This window comes from Chrysemys picta, chromosome 10 (genome assembly GCF_011386835.1).
Source record: "Chrysemys picta bellii isolate R12L10 chromosome 10, ASM1138683v2, whole genome shotgun sequence".
Classification (NCBI taxonomy): domain Eukaryota; kingdom Metazoa; phylum Chordata; order Testudines; family Emydidae; genus Chrysemys; species Chrysemys picta.
The window spans coordinates 37126884-37145197 of record NC_088800.1 but is presented as its reverse complement, the minus strand read 5'-3'; the positions used below and the strand labels follow the sequence as shown (position 1 = coordinate 37145197).

General features: G+C 41.6%; 1 protein-coding gene across 8 annotated transcripts in view; it reads right to left on the bottom strand.

The window, feature by feature from the left end:
• The window catches only part of HMG20A (high mobility group 20A), a 78711-nt gene that overhangs the window by 12517 nt on the left and 47880 nt on the right, over positions 1–18314 (bottom strand). For all 8 annotated transcript variants that reach the window (XM_065558462.1, XM_024110451.3, XM_042842389.2 and 5 more), the window contains 5 exons: positions 17455–17547; positions 15067–15214; positions 12232–12444; positions 8103–8235; positions 7137–7168 (listed from right to left, as the gene is read on the bottom strand). In XM_065558462.1, coding sequence (XP_065414534.1) covers positions 7137–7168; positions 8103–8235; positions 12232–12444; positions 15067–15214; positions 17455–17547 — 619 coding nt within the window. The remainder of the gene's footprint in view (positions 1–7136; positions 7169–8102; positions 8236–12231; positions 12445–15066; positions 15215–17454; positions 17548–18314) is intronic.

The window sequence follows — 18314 nt, the reverse complement described above, 5'->3', positions numbered from 1 at the left end:
AAGCAACCCAAAATTTTTCATTTCAATTACCGGCATTGTGACAAAAGCAGAGGACTAGAATCAAAAAACAGGAAAAGGGAGAGGAGGTGACAGTGGCAAAAGACACTTTTCTAATCTGTAGTCTAATGGTTAGGGCATTCGCTAGTGATGTGAGAGGGCTAGGTTTAATTCCCCACTCTGCCTGGTGTGGAGAAGGAATTTGAACTTCTGTTTCCCCCACTGCACGAGAGTGCCCTCTCCACTTGGCTATGGGATATTCTAGGATGGGTCTTTCTCAGCATTTCCTGATGAAACTCTTCCACTGTTTTTAAATAAATAGTCACTGAAGCCAAGACTTTAACGTGGCCCTCCCACATCCCAGGTGAGTGCTCGAAGTACCAGGCTGTAGAGTAATTCTCGCTTTCTGTCCCTGTCCCAATGACTATTCATTGTCATACACAGTGGCAATTCATAGTCATTCATATTAACAACGAAGTTCAAATCCCTTCCCCACATCAGGGAGATGGGGGAATTGAACCCACAGCCCTCTCATATCACTTGTGAATTCCCTAACCGCATCCCAGGTAGGTGCCCTGCCCACTGAGCTAAAGGTTATAGGGAGGCTGCTTTCTCCTTCTCCTCTTCAGGTCAAAACAAACACGTTTCATTCTGATCCCACTTGAAATTTTTGATTCATCAAATATTTCAACAAATTTGGGGTTTGGTTCAACCCAAAACAATTTTTTTGGAATTGCCAATGAACCAAAAAAATCCATTACTCACTCAGCTCTAGTGTGCGATGTTGTACAACACAACAAATGAGACTGTCGTCTTTTAAAATTAGAATTAAAACAAGGAACATGACCACCTGGGATCAAACATCTAGTAGTTTTCACAAGTATAGTGATATCAGCACCTGGTACCCTGGTCCAATTAAACTCAGATAATTACATTCTGGAAATGTGGTGTAGTGGTGGTGTTCTGTACAGTTAAACAGCTGTCACAGCCTACCCAAGAGATGACTACATTTCAGTGGTAAATGAAGCGATCCCAATTTATGGTTTGTGTGTCTATTAAGTATGCAAACCATTTTAAAATCATCAAAGATAAAAGGTGCAATATAATTTGAAGATTTTTTTTATTTTATTTTATTTTTATTATTATTAACAGAAAAAGGACAAGACAGACAAAATGTAACCCTGATGAGTTATTATGAAGACAGTTTTTTCTTTAGGGATTTCTAAAAAGTAGTTTAAAGTCCATATTTTTAGCGATGCCTCAGTCATAATTTCTACAAGTCAAAAGTAATAAGAATAAATGTTTGTTTTCAAAGTATATACTGATGATGTCAAAGACACAACAGAGCTTTCTTGGTTGATAAATTGGGGTAACTATAATCAAACTGCTGCTTAATACAGGAACAAAGATAAGCATTAGAGAAATTGCTACTGAAAGCAGAAGGTTCTCAAACCTCTAAAACATCTTGGCTGGTAAAATGCACCAAGAAATCATTCCTTCAAAACCATGTTTAAAGCCTGAGATAAAATGCCTCTCTCCTGCTTCTGCCACCACTATGGTCTTTTATATTTGAACACCTTGGTCTTTAAATGAAATGTCAAACATGATTTGGTACCCAGCAGAAAAGCTAAGTGGTTAACAGCCTATCAGGGAATTCTGGCAGCTAAGCTTAGTGTTTCATATTGGTGTCTGGCTCATAAAGGGGCTAGACTGGGGTGAAGCAACTGCCAGTTGGCAGTCAGCCAAGATAGACCTGGCTAGATGGAACTTCAAAAACCTTCCAAGTGTTTACCTGAGTAAACTGTCAGAGTCGGTTTATTTAGTTTTTACTTTCTTTTTTTAAAAAGTAAAGCAGAGTTTCATAACGTGGTAAAATTGCAGCTGGGAAGCCCTAAATTCAACAAGAGAGCACAAAGCTCACATGCTACACACCAACTGGGCTTGTACTCAAGACTGAGAGCAAAAAAAAAAAAAACCAGTCCTGATTTTCTGAGGAGCTGAAGAGATGCAAAAATGTCACAATGGCTTTCTTTATCACACCCATTATCTACCCAAATTCTGATGCAGGTTACTGCAGGAAAAAAAAAAAAAAAATCTCAGGTGTGTATTCAGAAAATGAGGAGTCATGTACAGCAACAAGCCTGTCAATGTATCATCTGATCTTAACGTCCTCTAGACAAACACAGAACTCCGAAGTCTCAGCAATAACACACTTCAAGGAACGCTGGCACTTATGCAGCTTGCCCTCCAAGTGCTTTTTGCTCTACCAGCCTAGACAATTCATGCTTGATACTACTAGCTATGTGCTGGAGGCATTGGCATGGACCAGTAATGGCTCCTACAGACTGAAGGGCAGAGGAGAGGGTATTACAGACATTATATATGGTGCCCCAGGGTAGAGATTCTTCAGGTACAAAATAAAAAATATTAAAGCAATTAGGTGAAATTGCTCAGTCTCTGAAAGGCAACTGAGAAATTCTACTTAACGGAAGACTGGTAATGAAAACCCATCAGCACTCTTCCATTACCAAGTACATTACCCAGCATGTAAAGGATCCTCTCGGGGGCTCGGATATACTTAAGCCACTCTGAGGCTTGCTCAGGGGATTAAAATCATAAGGATTTGATTACCCCTTCATTGAAAAGGCTTAATTTGTTCAGGCTGAGTGTCATTTTCTCATTTCTCATAAATTAAAGAGAAACAAAAAATTTATTGTTTCTATCTTTGTCTTTAAATGAGATGGAGACATTTCCAGAATGTCAGCCTGGAAAATTATTCATTGGGCTGTTAAACTGGGGTTGGCGTTAGGGGCTTCAGAGATACAGTGGACTTGAAATTCTTAATAGGGATAGAAGATTGAGGGTATGTGGGGAAGGGGAGAAAGAAGGGAGAAGAGACGTCATTTTGAATATCATCCCTGCTATGGTCATATGCGTACCTCTCAATGCTCTGCATTATAATGAATACTCCCTATTGGGTAGACAATTTTTGTTGTGCTCCACTACTCTGTCAGGCCCTTTGCCCTGCACTGTACTCTACCTTATAGATATCATCAAGCAGGCCCTCCTCTCCTTAGAGTGGATTGGTCACTTCATGGAAGCCTTGCCAGTAAGGAGGCATGTTTTTCTAATTAGATGCATGAAGCTGGAGCTATTCTGGTTCTAACAATTTCAGAAAAGGTGGAGCAGAAGAGCAGGGAAAGAGAAGAATACAGAGAGAACATAGAGAGAAGAGAGGTACTTATGTGCTTCTGTTTTCTTCTGCCCACAAGAGTGTCATGACAGGCCATACAAACAGTGCAATGTGATAAGGGAAGGGAAAATAACACCACTGTAGAAAGTCTTATTACATTTGAGATTAGTAAGGTCACTTTTCATTAGTGTGAAATATTGAGACTATAAACACAAAATCTCAGTTATTTTAAACCAAGAATAAAGTTCACAGCAGTCACTGTTCATCACGTATAATATTCCACATAAAAATTCATGAATATGGGATTTATGTGAAGAGTAATCTATATATTTTATTGTGATTAATTCAAATTTACTTCATTTTTTTGTCCTTTGCTATACTTTTTGAAGGTCATTGCTATGCACATGCACTGTGTTTAAATGCTAAAGTGATATCAACATTGTCTATGGTAGCTAAACTATTACCAATGAGGAAAAGCTTCCTTGACCCAGAGGTGCTCCCAAATTTTTGCAAGAGATAATTTAGCAAATCCTCTCTGATGGTCATAGAACTACCACAACAGCAAGCAATGGTGATTAGAGGAAGGAGAATAGGACAGGGATCCAGGAGCTCCTGAGATCTTAAATCTAATGATGACTTGCTGTGCAATCTTGGACAAGTCACTTAGCCTTTCTGTGCCAGTTTCCTCCTTTGTAAATGGGAATTACACTACTTACCTACATTAGGCCTTGCGTACACTTGCAGTGGCGTGTAGGGTATGCATAGCTACACGCTGCAGTGAAAGGCAGGCTGTGTGGTATATACCTACATGTTGCAGTGGAAGGCTCTGGCAGTGGAGAGGCTAAAAATAGCAGTGTAGATGTGAGAAGCACTGCTTGCGTGTAGGGTATACCCCCTAAGGTTCTAGCATGTCTAATCTATTCGTCTAAGCAGTGCCTCACTGTCTACATTGCTATTTATACTAGTGAAAGCTAGGCATGCCATGTCTGTACTCTGCACACCACAGTAAGTGTAGACCTACACCTTAGAGAGGTGTTGTGAGGATTTATTAGGTAACTTGTGCACAGAGTTTTGCAAATATGAAAAGGTAGAAAATCCTGAAGGGGAGAGGAGAGGAGGCTTTCAGAACATGGTGCCTAGTCGGTAGAGTTCCTAACTCCACTTGAGCAGTCCCTGCTTGGATGGAGCATAAGAACACCATAGGGATGTGCAGGAGGGCAACTCTCCTCCATGAGTGCATTTAGATAATGATGATCTTTCAGTAATCATATTACATAAATTGAAGGATAAGAATTAATCCTGTTTGAATTTTTGAAGTGACTTGTCACATGAACACTGCTGTTAAACAGAATATTTATGTAATCTAAGTTTTGTACAAGTACTATATTACTGACTGGGACAAGGTTACCGTGTTTTGTGGGGGTTACTAGTAAAAAGTCAACTCCCACGTGGCATGCAGATTTAGGCACTTCATATTAGACATTTTAAGAGTCCATCTATTTCTAAAGGTTCGTCTGATAGGGGAATACTTGGCTTTTGGGGTCAGTGGGAGAACGCATCTGAGCTGAAAGCATCCAACCAAAGCTGCTCCCTGGAAATTAAATGTATTACCCTTAAAGTAGACAGGAGCAGCAGAAATTAAAAAGTTGCAGTGGCTTGGCAAGTGGCCATCACAGTCATACTTCCAATAAACCCACCAAGGGGTACAGAAACTGATGACTTTCCCTGAAAAGGAGGCTGGCTGAGAGCTTACAGAGGAAGAGCATTGGCAGGAAAGTCTCTTGCCCATATAGAAAAAGGGGATGATTCATCTACTTGTTTTTTTCCTATTTGCTTGCTGCAGTTTGGTGACTGTGAAGGAAGCACCTGGCCTGGGACCCTATGTAAAATGGCCCTTGTTGTGTTTGGTTCTGTTAAAAGATTGACAATTACAGCACTTGGGATAACTTTGTTGTCTATCAGGATCCAGAAGGTTTAGTGTCTGTTTTACATCAGGGAATCTAGAGTCTTGTTACAGCAAGGCAGTATTTTTCATTACTATTCACTTATTTGGTATGCTAAGAGGTGCTACAACAGGCCTCCCAACAACTTGGCCATTCCCCTCCCTTACCTTGGAAGAAACCACATGGTGGTTGGTGTACTGGAACAATAACCTAGAGGTGCGACTTATTTGTGCATGATCGGTCTATGTCTCAAGCTGGCCATAAGGATGTCCTAGACATTACATGCCAAATTTTCAAAAGAACGGTTTCCCATTTGTAGGCCTTTCTGCTTCCAAAATTTTCACCTGCAATTTTGCACCTGAAGTTGAATTACACGTACACCTCAAGTACATAAAAGACACAATTATTCTGAGGTATACTCAGAATTTGTTCTGAGGTTCCAAATCACAGGTGTATGTTTTGCAATGCAAATGACACCTACAAAAGGGCCCTTTTAAAAACAAACCCTAAACTCCATTTCCATTTTGTTTCAGATAGCTTATGTGACAGTGTACCCCATAAGTATTTATGGGGGGGGTGCTTATAAATGTATGTACGACATAACTGGAATATGTTTTGTGCTGCCTGTGCCATGTAATATATCTCCGTAAAGGTTAGGGTCTACTATATCTATTCATCCTATTTGTACATGTATATCATTTTCTACTTGAGGTTAAGAATATGGGCTGTATGCTTGCTTGGTTTCTAAGTAAGCTTTGTGAGGCATTTGGTCAGCTTCTTTAGGAAGGAATTCGCCAGGTTAAGTACCTGATCAGGAAACACTTGGGGAACAATGCATCTTGGAATGCTCCAATCCACATAAGAAGTCTTCCTGGAGACATGCAAGATACCATGTGGACAATGGCTTCGGCCTGTAAAGACTGAGTCATGCAGGGACATGTGACTTGCCCAGGTGACTCCAAAACTCCATCTTGGAGCTGGACTTTGCATAGGAGGGAGGAGGGGGGGTCTCCACCCACAAGAGAGAGTCTATTTAAACCCGTGGGAGACCCCTCCATTTTGGTCTTCAGCTGGCTAAGGAAGGAACCTCTCCACCCCTTCAGGATACTTGAAGGGAACTGGAACAAAAGACAGTAACTATAGGGGTTGTGAATGATTTCTGGACCCAGGTTAAAAGGAGATTAGCCTGTAAAAGGGAGCATTCTGGAACTGGTGAGGAACTTATCTGTATTTAGTTTGATTAGACATAGATTTGCGCATTTTATTTAATTTTGCTTGGTGACTTACTTTGTTCTGTCTGTTACTACTTGGAACCACTTAAATCCTATTTTCTGTATTTAATAAAATCACTTTTTATTTAGTAATTTACTCAGAGTATGTATTAATACCTGGGGGAGCAAACAACTGTGCATATCTCTCTATCAGTGTTATAGAGCGCGAACATTTTATGAGTTTACTCTGCATAAGATTTATACAGGGTAAAACGGATTTATTTGGGAGTTGGGCATCTGAGTGCTAAAGACAAGCAAACTTCTGTGAACTGTTTTCAGGTAAACTTGCATCTTTGGGGCAAGTGATTCAGACCCTGGGTCTGTGTTGGAGCAGATAGGAGTGTCTGGGTCAGCAAGACAGGGTGCTGGAGTCCTGAGCTGGCAGGGAAAACAGGAGCAGAGGTAGTCTTTGCACATCAGGTGGCAGCTCTCAAGGGGGTTTCTGTGATCCAACCCATCATAACTTATATATGCATGAACTAGCTTTCTGATTTAGCAGAAAGCACCAAAAACAGCACATAAATTACTCAATTGCTATGCACTTTTGATTCTTTGGCCCTGGGGATCATCTATGCACGCGACCCCAAAAAAACTGTATAGAAATTCGCATAAATCTATATCTAGAGCAGACCCTAAGCTGGTGTAAACTGTCATAACTCCATTGACTTCAATGGAAATTTTCACCAGCTGTGGTTCTGACCCCTGCTGTGTAGAAGAAAGCAAGGTATTCACCTCATGGTCATGGGCAGTCTGTCGCGTTCCATCTGAAACAAACAAAAAGATAAGATGATCTTGGAATGAAAGAGAACTGAAGGAGAAAGTTAGCTGTACAACCCAAAAGCACAACTACACAATCTGTCTAGTTATACTATAAGGGATTTAGCACACAGTATCTCTATCTACCGTAGGTTTTTCTAATGCACCTGTCACAAGGCACAGTAGTGTGTACATAAACCTAATCACTCTGCATACACACATGCACACTGATCTAGGCAAACACAGAAGACTATGTTCTAAGCAGCGTAACAGTCACAGGGCTTTATAAAAAAGTGTTTGATATCTGCTAGTTGACTATATGCCTGGGATATTTTAGTACTCTAGCTAACAGTCTACTGTTTATTACTCTAGCTAACAGAGTTGCCATGCTGGGTCAGACCAATGGTCTGTTTAGCTCAGTATGAATAGAATCATAGGCCTTGGCTACACTTACCCGCTAGTTCGATGGCTGGAAATCGAACTTCTGGGTTCGACTTATCGCGTCTAGTCTGGACGCGATAAGTCGAACCAGGAAGTGCTCGCCGTCGACTGCGGTACTCCAGCTCGGCGAGAGGAGTACCGCGGAGTCGACGGGGGAGCCTGCCTGCCGAGTGTGGACCAAGGTAAGTTCGAACTAAGGTACTTCGACTTCAGCTACGTTATTCACGTAGCTGAAGTTGCGTACCTTAGTTCGAATTAGGGGGGTAGTGTAGACCAAGCCATAGAATATCAGTCCAAGCCCCTGCTCAAAGCAGGACCAATCCCCAACTAAATCATGCCAGCCAGAGCTTTGTCAAGCCTGACCTTAAAAATCTCTAGAAAGGAGATTCCACCACCTCCCTAGGTAACCCATTTCAGTGCTTCACCACCCTCCTAGTGATCCTCTCTTCCGAATGTGGGCTGAGTTTTCATGAAGGCACTATTTTTGTTATGGTTTAATACCTTGCCGATGTGATTTGCCTTTCTGCCTGTCCTGTGCTTTCCTGCTAAAGACTTTGTAGGCCTCTGTCTTCTGGTACTGCTCCAGTTCCCGCATGTACCGTTCCTTATCTCTGTCTGCTTCATCAAGGTAGCGCTGCAATAAGAAAACAGAGTACTTCAGGGAAAAAAACAAACAATCAGACACATGATCATCTTACCTAGATAAACAGGAAAGGAATGGAGAAAAATGAGTGAGAATGCCTCAGAGATTCAGAACACAGAAACCTGAGAAAGGATAACCAAGGCAAGAAAGGATAAAAACAGAGAGAGAAGCACTCCAGAATAGTAACATATTTTATCCAACTCATCATCCTGTTAAACTTACTTCTTGACTAGACTGATTGCAATAGTTTACTTAGATGCTGAGGTGACTTGATACCAGGCTACTCAATGCAGCCAAATGCTATCTTCACTTAGGCTAGGTCCACACTACCCGCCTGATTCGGCAGGTAGAGATCGATCTTCTCGGATCGATTTATCGCATCTCATCTGGACGCGATAAATCGATCCCAGAAGCGCTCCCCCGTCGACTGCGGAACTCCTGCTCGCCGAGAGGAGGAAGCGCTGTCGATGGGGGAGCTTGCCTACACTGCGTGGACCCGCAGTAAGTAAACTTAGTTTGATCTAGGAAACGTCGACTTCAGCTACGCTATTCTCATAGCTGAAGTTGCATTTCCTAGATCGATCCCCCGCCCGGTGTGGACCAGCCCATAGCCAGAAAATATTTATGAACTGGATGTTTGTGGCCAGCACTATGTGCTGTTGAACAGGAAGCTCTGGTTGTGGATCACCCTTAGGGGCTCAGATTTTTGCTAAGGTGTGTCAGTCTTCCTGGAGCAAAGTACTGTGTTTTCTCACCTTCAGACCCCTAGAAGAAAGGCCAATACCATGCTGCAACACGTCTTGTCCTCTCATCTGATAGGGGAGACTGCTGTAGCTACTATGAGAGAACAGCTTTGTCACGGTTCCCTCCCCACTCTGAACTTTAGGGTACAGATATGGGGACCTGCATGAAAGACCCCCTAAGCTTATTTTTACCAGCTTAGGTTAACGGTATGCTGCCACCACCAAGCGTTAACCAAATATTTAGGGAGAGCCACTTGGAACTCTGCCTTTCCCCAAATATCTCCCAAGTCCCTAACCTCCCTTTCCTGGGCAGATTTGAGAATCCCCCTCACCAATTAGTCCTGGTGAACACAGATCCAAACCCTTGGATCTTAAAACAATGAAAAATCAATCAGGTTCTTAAAAGAAGAATTTTAATGAAAGAAAAAAAAAAAAGGTAAAAGGAGTACCTCTGTAAGATTAGAATGAAAGATAATCTCACAGACAATCAGATTCAAAACACAGAGGGTTTCCCTCTGGGCAAAACTTTAAAGTTACACAAAGAACCCAAATTTATCTTCCCTCTTATTTGCAAAAGAACACAAACAAGAAAATAAAAGTAAATCTAATACATTCCTTCTCTAAATACTCACTACCCTACAGGAGTTGGATGGTTCCTTCTTTCTCTGTGTCCGGCAAAAGCACACACAGCACAGACAAGAGACTTTTTTCCCCCTTCCAGATTTTAAAGTATCTTGTCCTCTTATTGGTCCTTCTGGTCAGGTGTCAGCTAGGTTATGTGAGCTTCTTAACCCTTTACAGGTAAAAGAGGAATTAACCCTTAACTGTATGTTTATGACAAGCTTACAGAGAGAATAGAACCAAGAGGGGTCTGTCAGTTTAAGCCTTAGTTATATTTCAGTCTGTTTTTTAAGAAATAATCTTGAAGCATTTTCATACATCTGCTTAATGCAGGGAGCTCTGGAACAATATAAGGAAACTGCTGGACTGCAAACCACTTAAAGAATAGTCATAACACAACATGGAAATTAATGGGACCCTTTCATCAAAAAGCTCCCTTCCCTGCTATCATGTTTCAGTACAATATGCTTAAGGCTTTTTCCCCATACAAGTTTATATCATGCTGTATTATGCAAACCTATTCATATTACTCAGGCAAAACCTTAAAAGTGACCTCATATGCTTTTATATCCATTATATCAACAGATCAGTACATCTGGCTATCACATGTTCCATGCATTTGGAACATTATTTTGCCTTAACACTGTTGAGGTCACTATTAAGATTTTGCAAGTTTGATGACACTGGAGTACATATTACTTCTGAGTACGTGTTGGAGATGGAAATGAAAGCCTTATGGAGCATTAGAGTGAATTATTGACAATGTTGTAGGCAATCTGAAGGTAGAAAGGAATGCACAAGTCTTACCCCCTAAACTTCTTATAGCCATCCTTTTATGGCTTTGGGTGGATAGCATGTGTCCTGCTGCAACCCTACCTGCCACTAAATGCAGTTTTTGTTTGCCAGTTTTCTATTTATTTTTATACAGCTTTGGTGTACCTTAGTACATAGCTCTCCTGATACGGGGAGAAAGATCCATAGCTAGACTGCTGTCACTTGATTGACAGGAGTAATTGCTTGTCCCTTTGGAGACCAGCCAATGGAGAGAAACTTGAAACATGCTTTTCCACTGGGTTATGCAAGTACTCTCTAGTCAGCAGTAGAATACTGATGATCAGGAATTCTGGATTTGATTCCTGACTCTGGAAGATGAGTGTGGTTTATAGTGGTTAAAGCTAGGAGACCCAAAACCTAATTTAGTCATACTGGGGTTTGTCATGTTAGAGACCTGGGTGCCAGGCCTAGAGTATCCTTGTATAAGCAATCTGCTAACTTATTTTTTAAAAATGGGATAGGGAGGGGATGGGCGGGCGGGGGGAAGTGTTCAGCAGCCCTTCCCTGTCTTCTAGGTTTGGATTCAGGACCTGATTCAATAATAAGGGTAGTCCAGTGAATGCCACAGGAATTTAAACAGCAGTTAAAAAAGGAAGGATTTGATCGCCTGGTCTCTTTCCCAGCCTTCCTTAGGCTACAGAGTTATTTGTTAAGGGAGTATCTGTCCTTTTTTTTTTTTTTTTGGGGTCCCTAGAAGTGAGTGACGGCAATCATTCTGCAGCAGATTTATCATCAAATTCAGCAAGCTGACCTTGACACACATTTTCTATTATGGTTAAAATGTTATCAAATGCTGTATGGACAAACACTATCAATGTGTAACTGATATTCTATGAATCTGCACATGAGGAGCAACAATGTGAACAAAGGACAGAATGTTTTGATTTCTTGGAAAAATGGCTACAAAGAAAAAAAGACATTTTGTTAAAAAACAAACAAACAAACAAAAAACCACCCAAAGGATTGATTTCTGAGCTCTTGTTCTCTTTGTATCAATTCATTTTTCATCAAAAAACTATGAAAAATTCAAATAGTACCCAAAGTTTATATTCTATGCTTTTGACATTGCAATGAGATTTTTACAAAATAAAGGTTTAAAGCTTCTGTTAAACTGAACTCTCTCATGCAATCTTAACTACAGTGAAGCACCGTACTCTCCAACCAGAAATCAGCTACAAATAGTACAAATTCAGTAGTGATGCTGGTATCTGCTCCAGAGAAAGGAAGTAAAGGAACAGACTAAGCTGGCCATTGCCTTAATTCACATATGAGGTACAGTGCAGAAGGCCCAGGTAGACTGATGAAGAGAGATGCACCATATTCTGGTTGAAAGAAAAACAAATTCTCATTCCTGGGATAATTTTAGTCTTACAAATCTAACAAAACACTCTCACTAGCACAACTTACAGAGCTATGCTTTCTTTACATGGCTAGTAGACCTTGAAAATGGACAAATATATTGTCAAAAAAACAGCTCTGCCCCAGCTAGTTGTGAGCAGCCCATCCCTTCTGGTCTGCCTATCTTCTGAAAGACTCACGCGTGTCCTGCATATACTCTTCCAATGTTTATCGGGCCTATGTAATTTTCCACCAGCAATGACTGGGGAGAGATACTTTGGTCCCAAGAGGGTTCCTTCCTTTATCTCTTAAGGACCTTTGCACCCCACCTAAAAACACCTTCCTAAACACAGTCATGGTCAAACACAGATGTCAACTTCCTCAGTAAGCAATAGTGTTCCCATTAAACAATAATCAAATCCCCAGCAAGGAAAAGGGAAGTTAATGGTACCCGTTTCTCCTCAGGAGGCAGCTTACTCCACTCATTGCCCAGCATCCTGGTGATCTCTGGGAAAGGGACTTCAGGCATCTTCGCTCGAAGCTGTTCCCTACGCTCATTCATGAATCGCACATACCCTGTGAGGGGGGATTTCGGGGCATTGCTGTCCCTAAGGGGTTTCTTCCTCTTTCTCCCTTTGGACCAGCCTCCTCGTTTAGTTCTCTGCTGCAAAATGAAACAGAAGAAAATTCAGACTGAAGGGGGGGAGGGGGGAAATCAAATAAATAATTTTACCCCTGAAAGGAACAAATATTCATGTCTCAAACATTTTCATAAGGAGTATGTGGCTGCAATATAAGCTTCTTCACTTATCTTCTCTGTAAAGTTCAAACTTCACTTTAGTCTAATCCTGACCTTCTTCTAAACAAAGCGAGACAAAGGAGCCTCATTATCAGAAATTGTTTTATAACATCACTGCAGGTCCACAGGACAATAAGATATCTTTATCATTCCACTAAGATTCTCCTGCTGTAGGACCATGAGTTGAGACCAGCGTCACCACACTGAGATCGTACAACAATGACACTGAAACATTTATTTAGGAACATAGCACACGCTGTAATGAACTTACCTTCTTCACTGTCCTACCTCCAGCATTGACACATACTAGTTACTTCAAAAAGAGGGGGGTGGGGAAACAAACAAACAAACAAACAAAACCAGTGTAGTTGGACAATTGTGCTATATTATGCCAGGAGATATTTCTTCCTGACCACAGCCTATAATCATTTTATGCCATGAAGCAGACGAGTAAATGCTCATGAAATTGTCATTCTAGCTAATGTAACTGCAGATGTTATTCTTATTCTAAACAAAGTGTCTAATCTTTTTGGAAATTTACAAAGCCATTTGCCCCAGTATCTTATTGTAGAAAGTGCCACATATTATCTACCATACTGTATATTAACTAATATTTCCCCTTCTAATCTTTTGCATTCGGATGTTATGTTTCCCAGTCTTCTTGTATCATGGAATAATGTAAACAGGTGTGTACTACTGGGCTTTCCCTCCCATGCTCACTGTTGTTATGGATATCATTATAAATTGCTTTGAACTTTTAAAACTCCTTTCATCAGAAATCTGAAGAGCTTTACAGAAGCAGTCGAGTATTGTCCCTAGTTTACAGGTGGAGAAACTCTGAAGTAGGGCAGTTAAATATTTGCTTGAGTTTTCCGAACTCCATGTTTCTGTAATAATCTCCAGACTATGCTATCTTCTTATGCTATATAGTGCTATCATGTATCCCTTCTTTTAATCTCTCCTGGAATGGAAGGCTTCTTATTACTTTGATTGCCTTTCTTTGGCATTTCACTGCTTCTGTTGTAGTTCTTTTGAGATGAGGTCATCAAAACTGAATATAGCTTCAAGAGTGGACACAGAATTAAACATTTGCTTCAGTTCTTAAACATTCTAAATCATCAATATCAGTAAAGATGATACACAACTCGAGTCTAAGAAGCATTAGCAATGCTTATACCTTTCATTAGAGTATCTCAAAACATTTATAGAGGTGGATAAGTATGATTATCCCCATTTTACAGATACGGAAATGGAAGCACAGAGAGGTTGTGACTTGTTCAAGGTCACAAAGTAAATCAGGGAAAGAACTGGGAGTAGCACTCAGGTCTGAGTCTCAGTCCCCTACTCAAACCATTAGATTGTACTATTTCCCCAGAGAAATGAAAGAAGGAAAGGTAGGCAAACCACTGAAATAGAAATCTCTATTTGCTAAACTAGGGAGTATCACAGATGTCACTCTTGGAGGGTCTGTCTGCCTGCTGTGTTTTCCTGACTATAGGAAAGTGGTTGTGCAACAGAGGAGAAATAGCTATTATGACAAAGCTCCTCCTCTGCCTTGGTGGGTCCTGCGCTTATTGGAGGATTTGCTCGCCTCAGATTCATGGCAGACCTCAGTTTGGCCACTTTTGCTAATGGCTCAAATCTGCCGTTCACTCAGCTAACCTCATCACTGGCCAGCATGGGGAAAAGGAAGGAGAACAACCCACACAGTCTCTGCTGATCCACTTAGTGGGTCGGGGGACAGGCCAGGGACCTTCCCCTCTGGTGGGACCCACAGTCCAGGTCAATTCCTCTTGTATCCAATAGGGAGTTGGGGGGATGAGGGGAACCCGGGCCCGCCCTCTACTCCAGGTTCCAGCCCAGGACCCTGTGGATCACAGCTGTCTACAGTGTCTCATGCAACACCTGTGTGACAGCTACAACTCCCTGGCTACTTCCCCATGGCCTCCTCCAAACACCTTCTTTATCCTCACCACAGGACCTTCCTCCTGACACCAGATAGTGTTTGTACTCCTCAGTCCTCCAGCAGCATGCCCTCTCACTCTCAGCTCCTTGCGTGCCCCTCACTGACTGAAGTGAGGTCCTTTTTAAACCACGTGCCCTGGTTAGCCTGCCTGTCTTAATGGATTCTAGCAGCTTCTTAATTGGCTCCAGGTGTCCTAATTAGCTGGCCTGCCTTAATTGGTTCCAGCAAGTTCCTGATTGTTCTAGAACCGCCCCGTTACCTTACCCAGGGAAAAGGGACCTGCTTAATCCGAGGCTAATATATCAGCCTTCTATCACTCTCCTGTAGCCATCTGACCCGACCCTGTCACACTATAGAAAGTAAAGAGATGAAAAACAGCCTCGTAGATATGGTGGATGGATGAAAACTGGTATCCTACTAGAAAAAACTTAAATGAATAAAGTGACAGATGTGGAGGAGAGCCCATGCTTTGCTCTCTCAATCAGTTAGTCATTTGTGTTAACTATATTATTTCAGCTCACCTCTTCTTCAAGTCTCTGCTCGCTGCTTTCAGCTGTATTAGAAGACTCATTTTGCAGCAACTGAACTTGTGACAAGTCCTCCACAAAGTCTGGGTTGTTCACAGACTGCGAAGCTCCTCCACCGTATGACCCCTCAGAGTGGGCTAACCTGGGAAATCAAGTTGTGTGAGAAAGTGCAGGCATTATCACAGTAATCTACTTCCCCTCTGCTCCTCTGAACTGTGCAGTGATGTTGAAAATATTATGCAACTTTGAGGCCAGACAAAAGGTGAGACATTACAAAAACAGCAACTCAGACAGCTGTATGTTCCATCTGGCTATGTGATTTCCAGGCCACTGTCTACAGCAGTTACCAGGGATTTAGATAAAGCTCTTCTAGGTCCTGATGGAGACAAAACAGTCCTAAGAAAACTAACTTTTGGAGAAACTTGTGCTTACACAAGTCAAACACAAACAAAACTAAACACTATCTGATTCAAATAATAATCAAACATGCAGTCATATGAAGGGAGGTTTAGAGCAGGAATGAAAACACATGAACCCTGCAGCTGTATTCAGGAGAACACCAGCAGAATAAGAAAAAATGTACAGAGTCTTATTTTCATCCTCCTCCAAGTGATTGCACCTTCTTGTATGCATTTCCTATAGCCCTGTATAAGTGTTCTGTGCCATTGGGATTTGGGATGGAACTCTTTGCAGTATTGTCTCCTGTTGACACACCTGGATATCTGAAGCAGACTCCAGGATCATTAGTTCCCACTAGGCCCCTGAATGGCTGCTATTCTTTAGTCAAGATATGTTGAAGGTGGCATTTCATTCAATTCATTCACTCTGCAGGAATCAGGCTGCCTGTGGTATGGAGGCCAACAGTGCAGCTATATGGAGGTACATGATCTATGTCAGGGGTCCCCAACGTGGTGCCCGCGTAAGTGCGCCCACGTACTGGCCGGCGGACGAGCATCCGCCTAAATGCCGCCGAACGCCGCTTACCAGCGGCATTTCGGCGGATGCTCGTCCGCCACCACGGTCCTCAGTGGCTCGTTGTCTGGCGCCTGCCAGACAAAAAAGTTTGGGGAACCACTGATCTATGTGGATCCCCAGAGTTCTGCATGGATCTTGGGGATTTGCTGTTTTAGGGCAACAATCCACTAGTCATTCTAACCATTGTTCTTAATGGAACAATTCATAGATCTGTACAATTTTGAGATCTGCTCCCTGTGTATAGTCAAAGCTATAGCTGCTTAGTCAATGGACAAACAACTTTTACTACTTTTTTCTCCTGTTAGCAACGTTGAGCTAACATAGCTGCAACAAAGCGAGATTAATTCTTATTCTGATTTGCGCAACATCAGATGTGTTAACCAAGTACCAACTGCAGAATTTTAATTTTCATGTACAGAGAGTTGTACCTCTATAGCACCTTATCTTGAAATACACATCGGTTGGGCCAGGTTTACTGATAATGATACACAACCCAGATAGAGACAGGCTTGACTTTCAGATCTCAGGTTGAGATTGCAGAGCCAGCAGTTAGAAAAAACAAAAAATGGTTTATTATACACTAAGCATATTGAGAGAGCGAGAGAGAGAGAGAGCGCGCGGGAGCGCCTATAGAACCCCACAATGATATTTTCAGTCACTGCTCAGATTTTAACCCACTTTAGGCATCACAACCTTCCAATCTACTAACAAATACAGAGTAGGGAAAATTTTGAGTGTGGTGCATGGATTTTCAATGAGAGGTGATGAAAGATCATTCCCTTAATCCCTCCTAACAGCATGTCAAGATTCCTCCATGCACCACACTTGGTGTCAGCAAATCTTGAGGCCCAGAGACGTGGGGCCAAGTTCAGACCTGGTACAAGCAGGTGCTTCTATGTTTAATTACATAGAATTGCACTTGCTTATGCTAGATCTGAATTTTCCCCTTGGAGGTCTAAAGAATAGAAAAGAAATCTGTTAAAGCACAACCATGCTTAAAAAAAAAAAAAGTAATCCTGAAAAAGAATCTAATCTTTTGTCACTGAGTCCTTAAGACAGGGCCACTGCTTTATAGCCTGTGCAAATAAGGACAATTTGTTTGATAGACAGGAAGAGTATTCATTTATCAGTTCTGTTCTTGGACATCCCTTAATCAAGAATGTAGCTTTAACAGAAATTCAGTGGTGCCACTGGAGCACAATAAAGAAAACAATCACCATATCTGCAGACCCACTCTAGAAGGCTGTCCTTGGAAAACAAGACTTTACAAGTACCAGAAGAGTACAAGAGAAAATTAATGGTGCTCAATTGGTCTAGTAGCAAGAGTGTACAATCAGGAGTACTTTCTCTGGAGAGTCTGCAAAGAGAGAATAGCTGTGAGCTGAGTTTAGAGCAGCAGTTACTTACCCAGTTGTGGGCATATCACTGCTCTCCTTTGAGCCATCATCATCTGCAAACAGTGGGGGTAGGGATGAGCTGGCCATCAGGTTCTCCATACCTCTGTGAAGAAAAGTGGAAGCAAAATTAACATTTGAATTACTTCTCACACATGTTCTGCCCATTTAATGATCTGTCTTTGTAAGTCTTACTTAACTGCCAGTTCTTAAAAGCCAAACAGCACATCAGACTCAATTTAATCCTGCACGCTGGTCAATCTTTTGAATTATTTGGACCTAAAGATTTGATTGTGTGACGTGAACCTACCAATTTATATTACTGGGTTATCCCATCTTAGTCCCATCAGTCAGGTATTTGTAATCAGAACTGAAGATTGTTGGCAGCTTAGTAGGAAATAACATGCTGCCTACCTACCTAAATCCTCCTTGCAGTTTCAATTTGAGTTGGTGTTTTCACTTCCTCTCCTGACTCCTGTACTTTCACAATGTATTGAAATGCACATATTTGTTGCATTGCTCCTCATATGTGGCTACCTTGTTTTCTGTTTTCAAGGTATAATACGACATACTAAGTTCACAAGCAAAATGGGCAAGCACTTGTAGCATGATGTAATTCTCATTGAAAGATACCAGGTTGCCAGAGCAGACGTGGCTTCTTTTGTGTCCTCACATTCGCCAGTCGGAGATTTGAATTTGTGGAGGAATAACTTCATGAATACAAGCTTATTTCATACCCATCTCTAGCAGAACACATACAAGATCTCTGAACAAGAAATCACTACAATTATCAGAAAAAGTTTCACCCTGATGGAAAGAGAAAAATTCCATTCCTACTCTTAGAGTATGTCTACACTGCAGAGTTACCAGGGC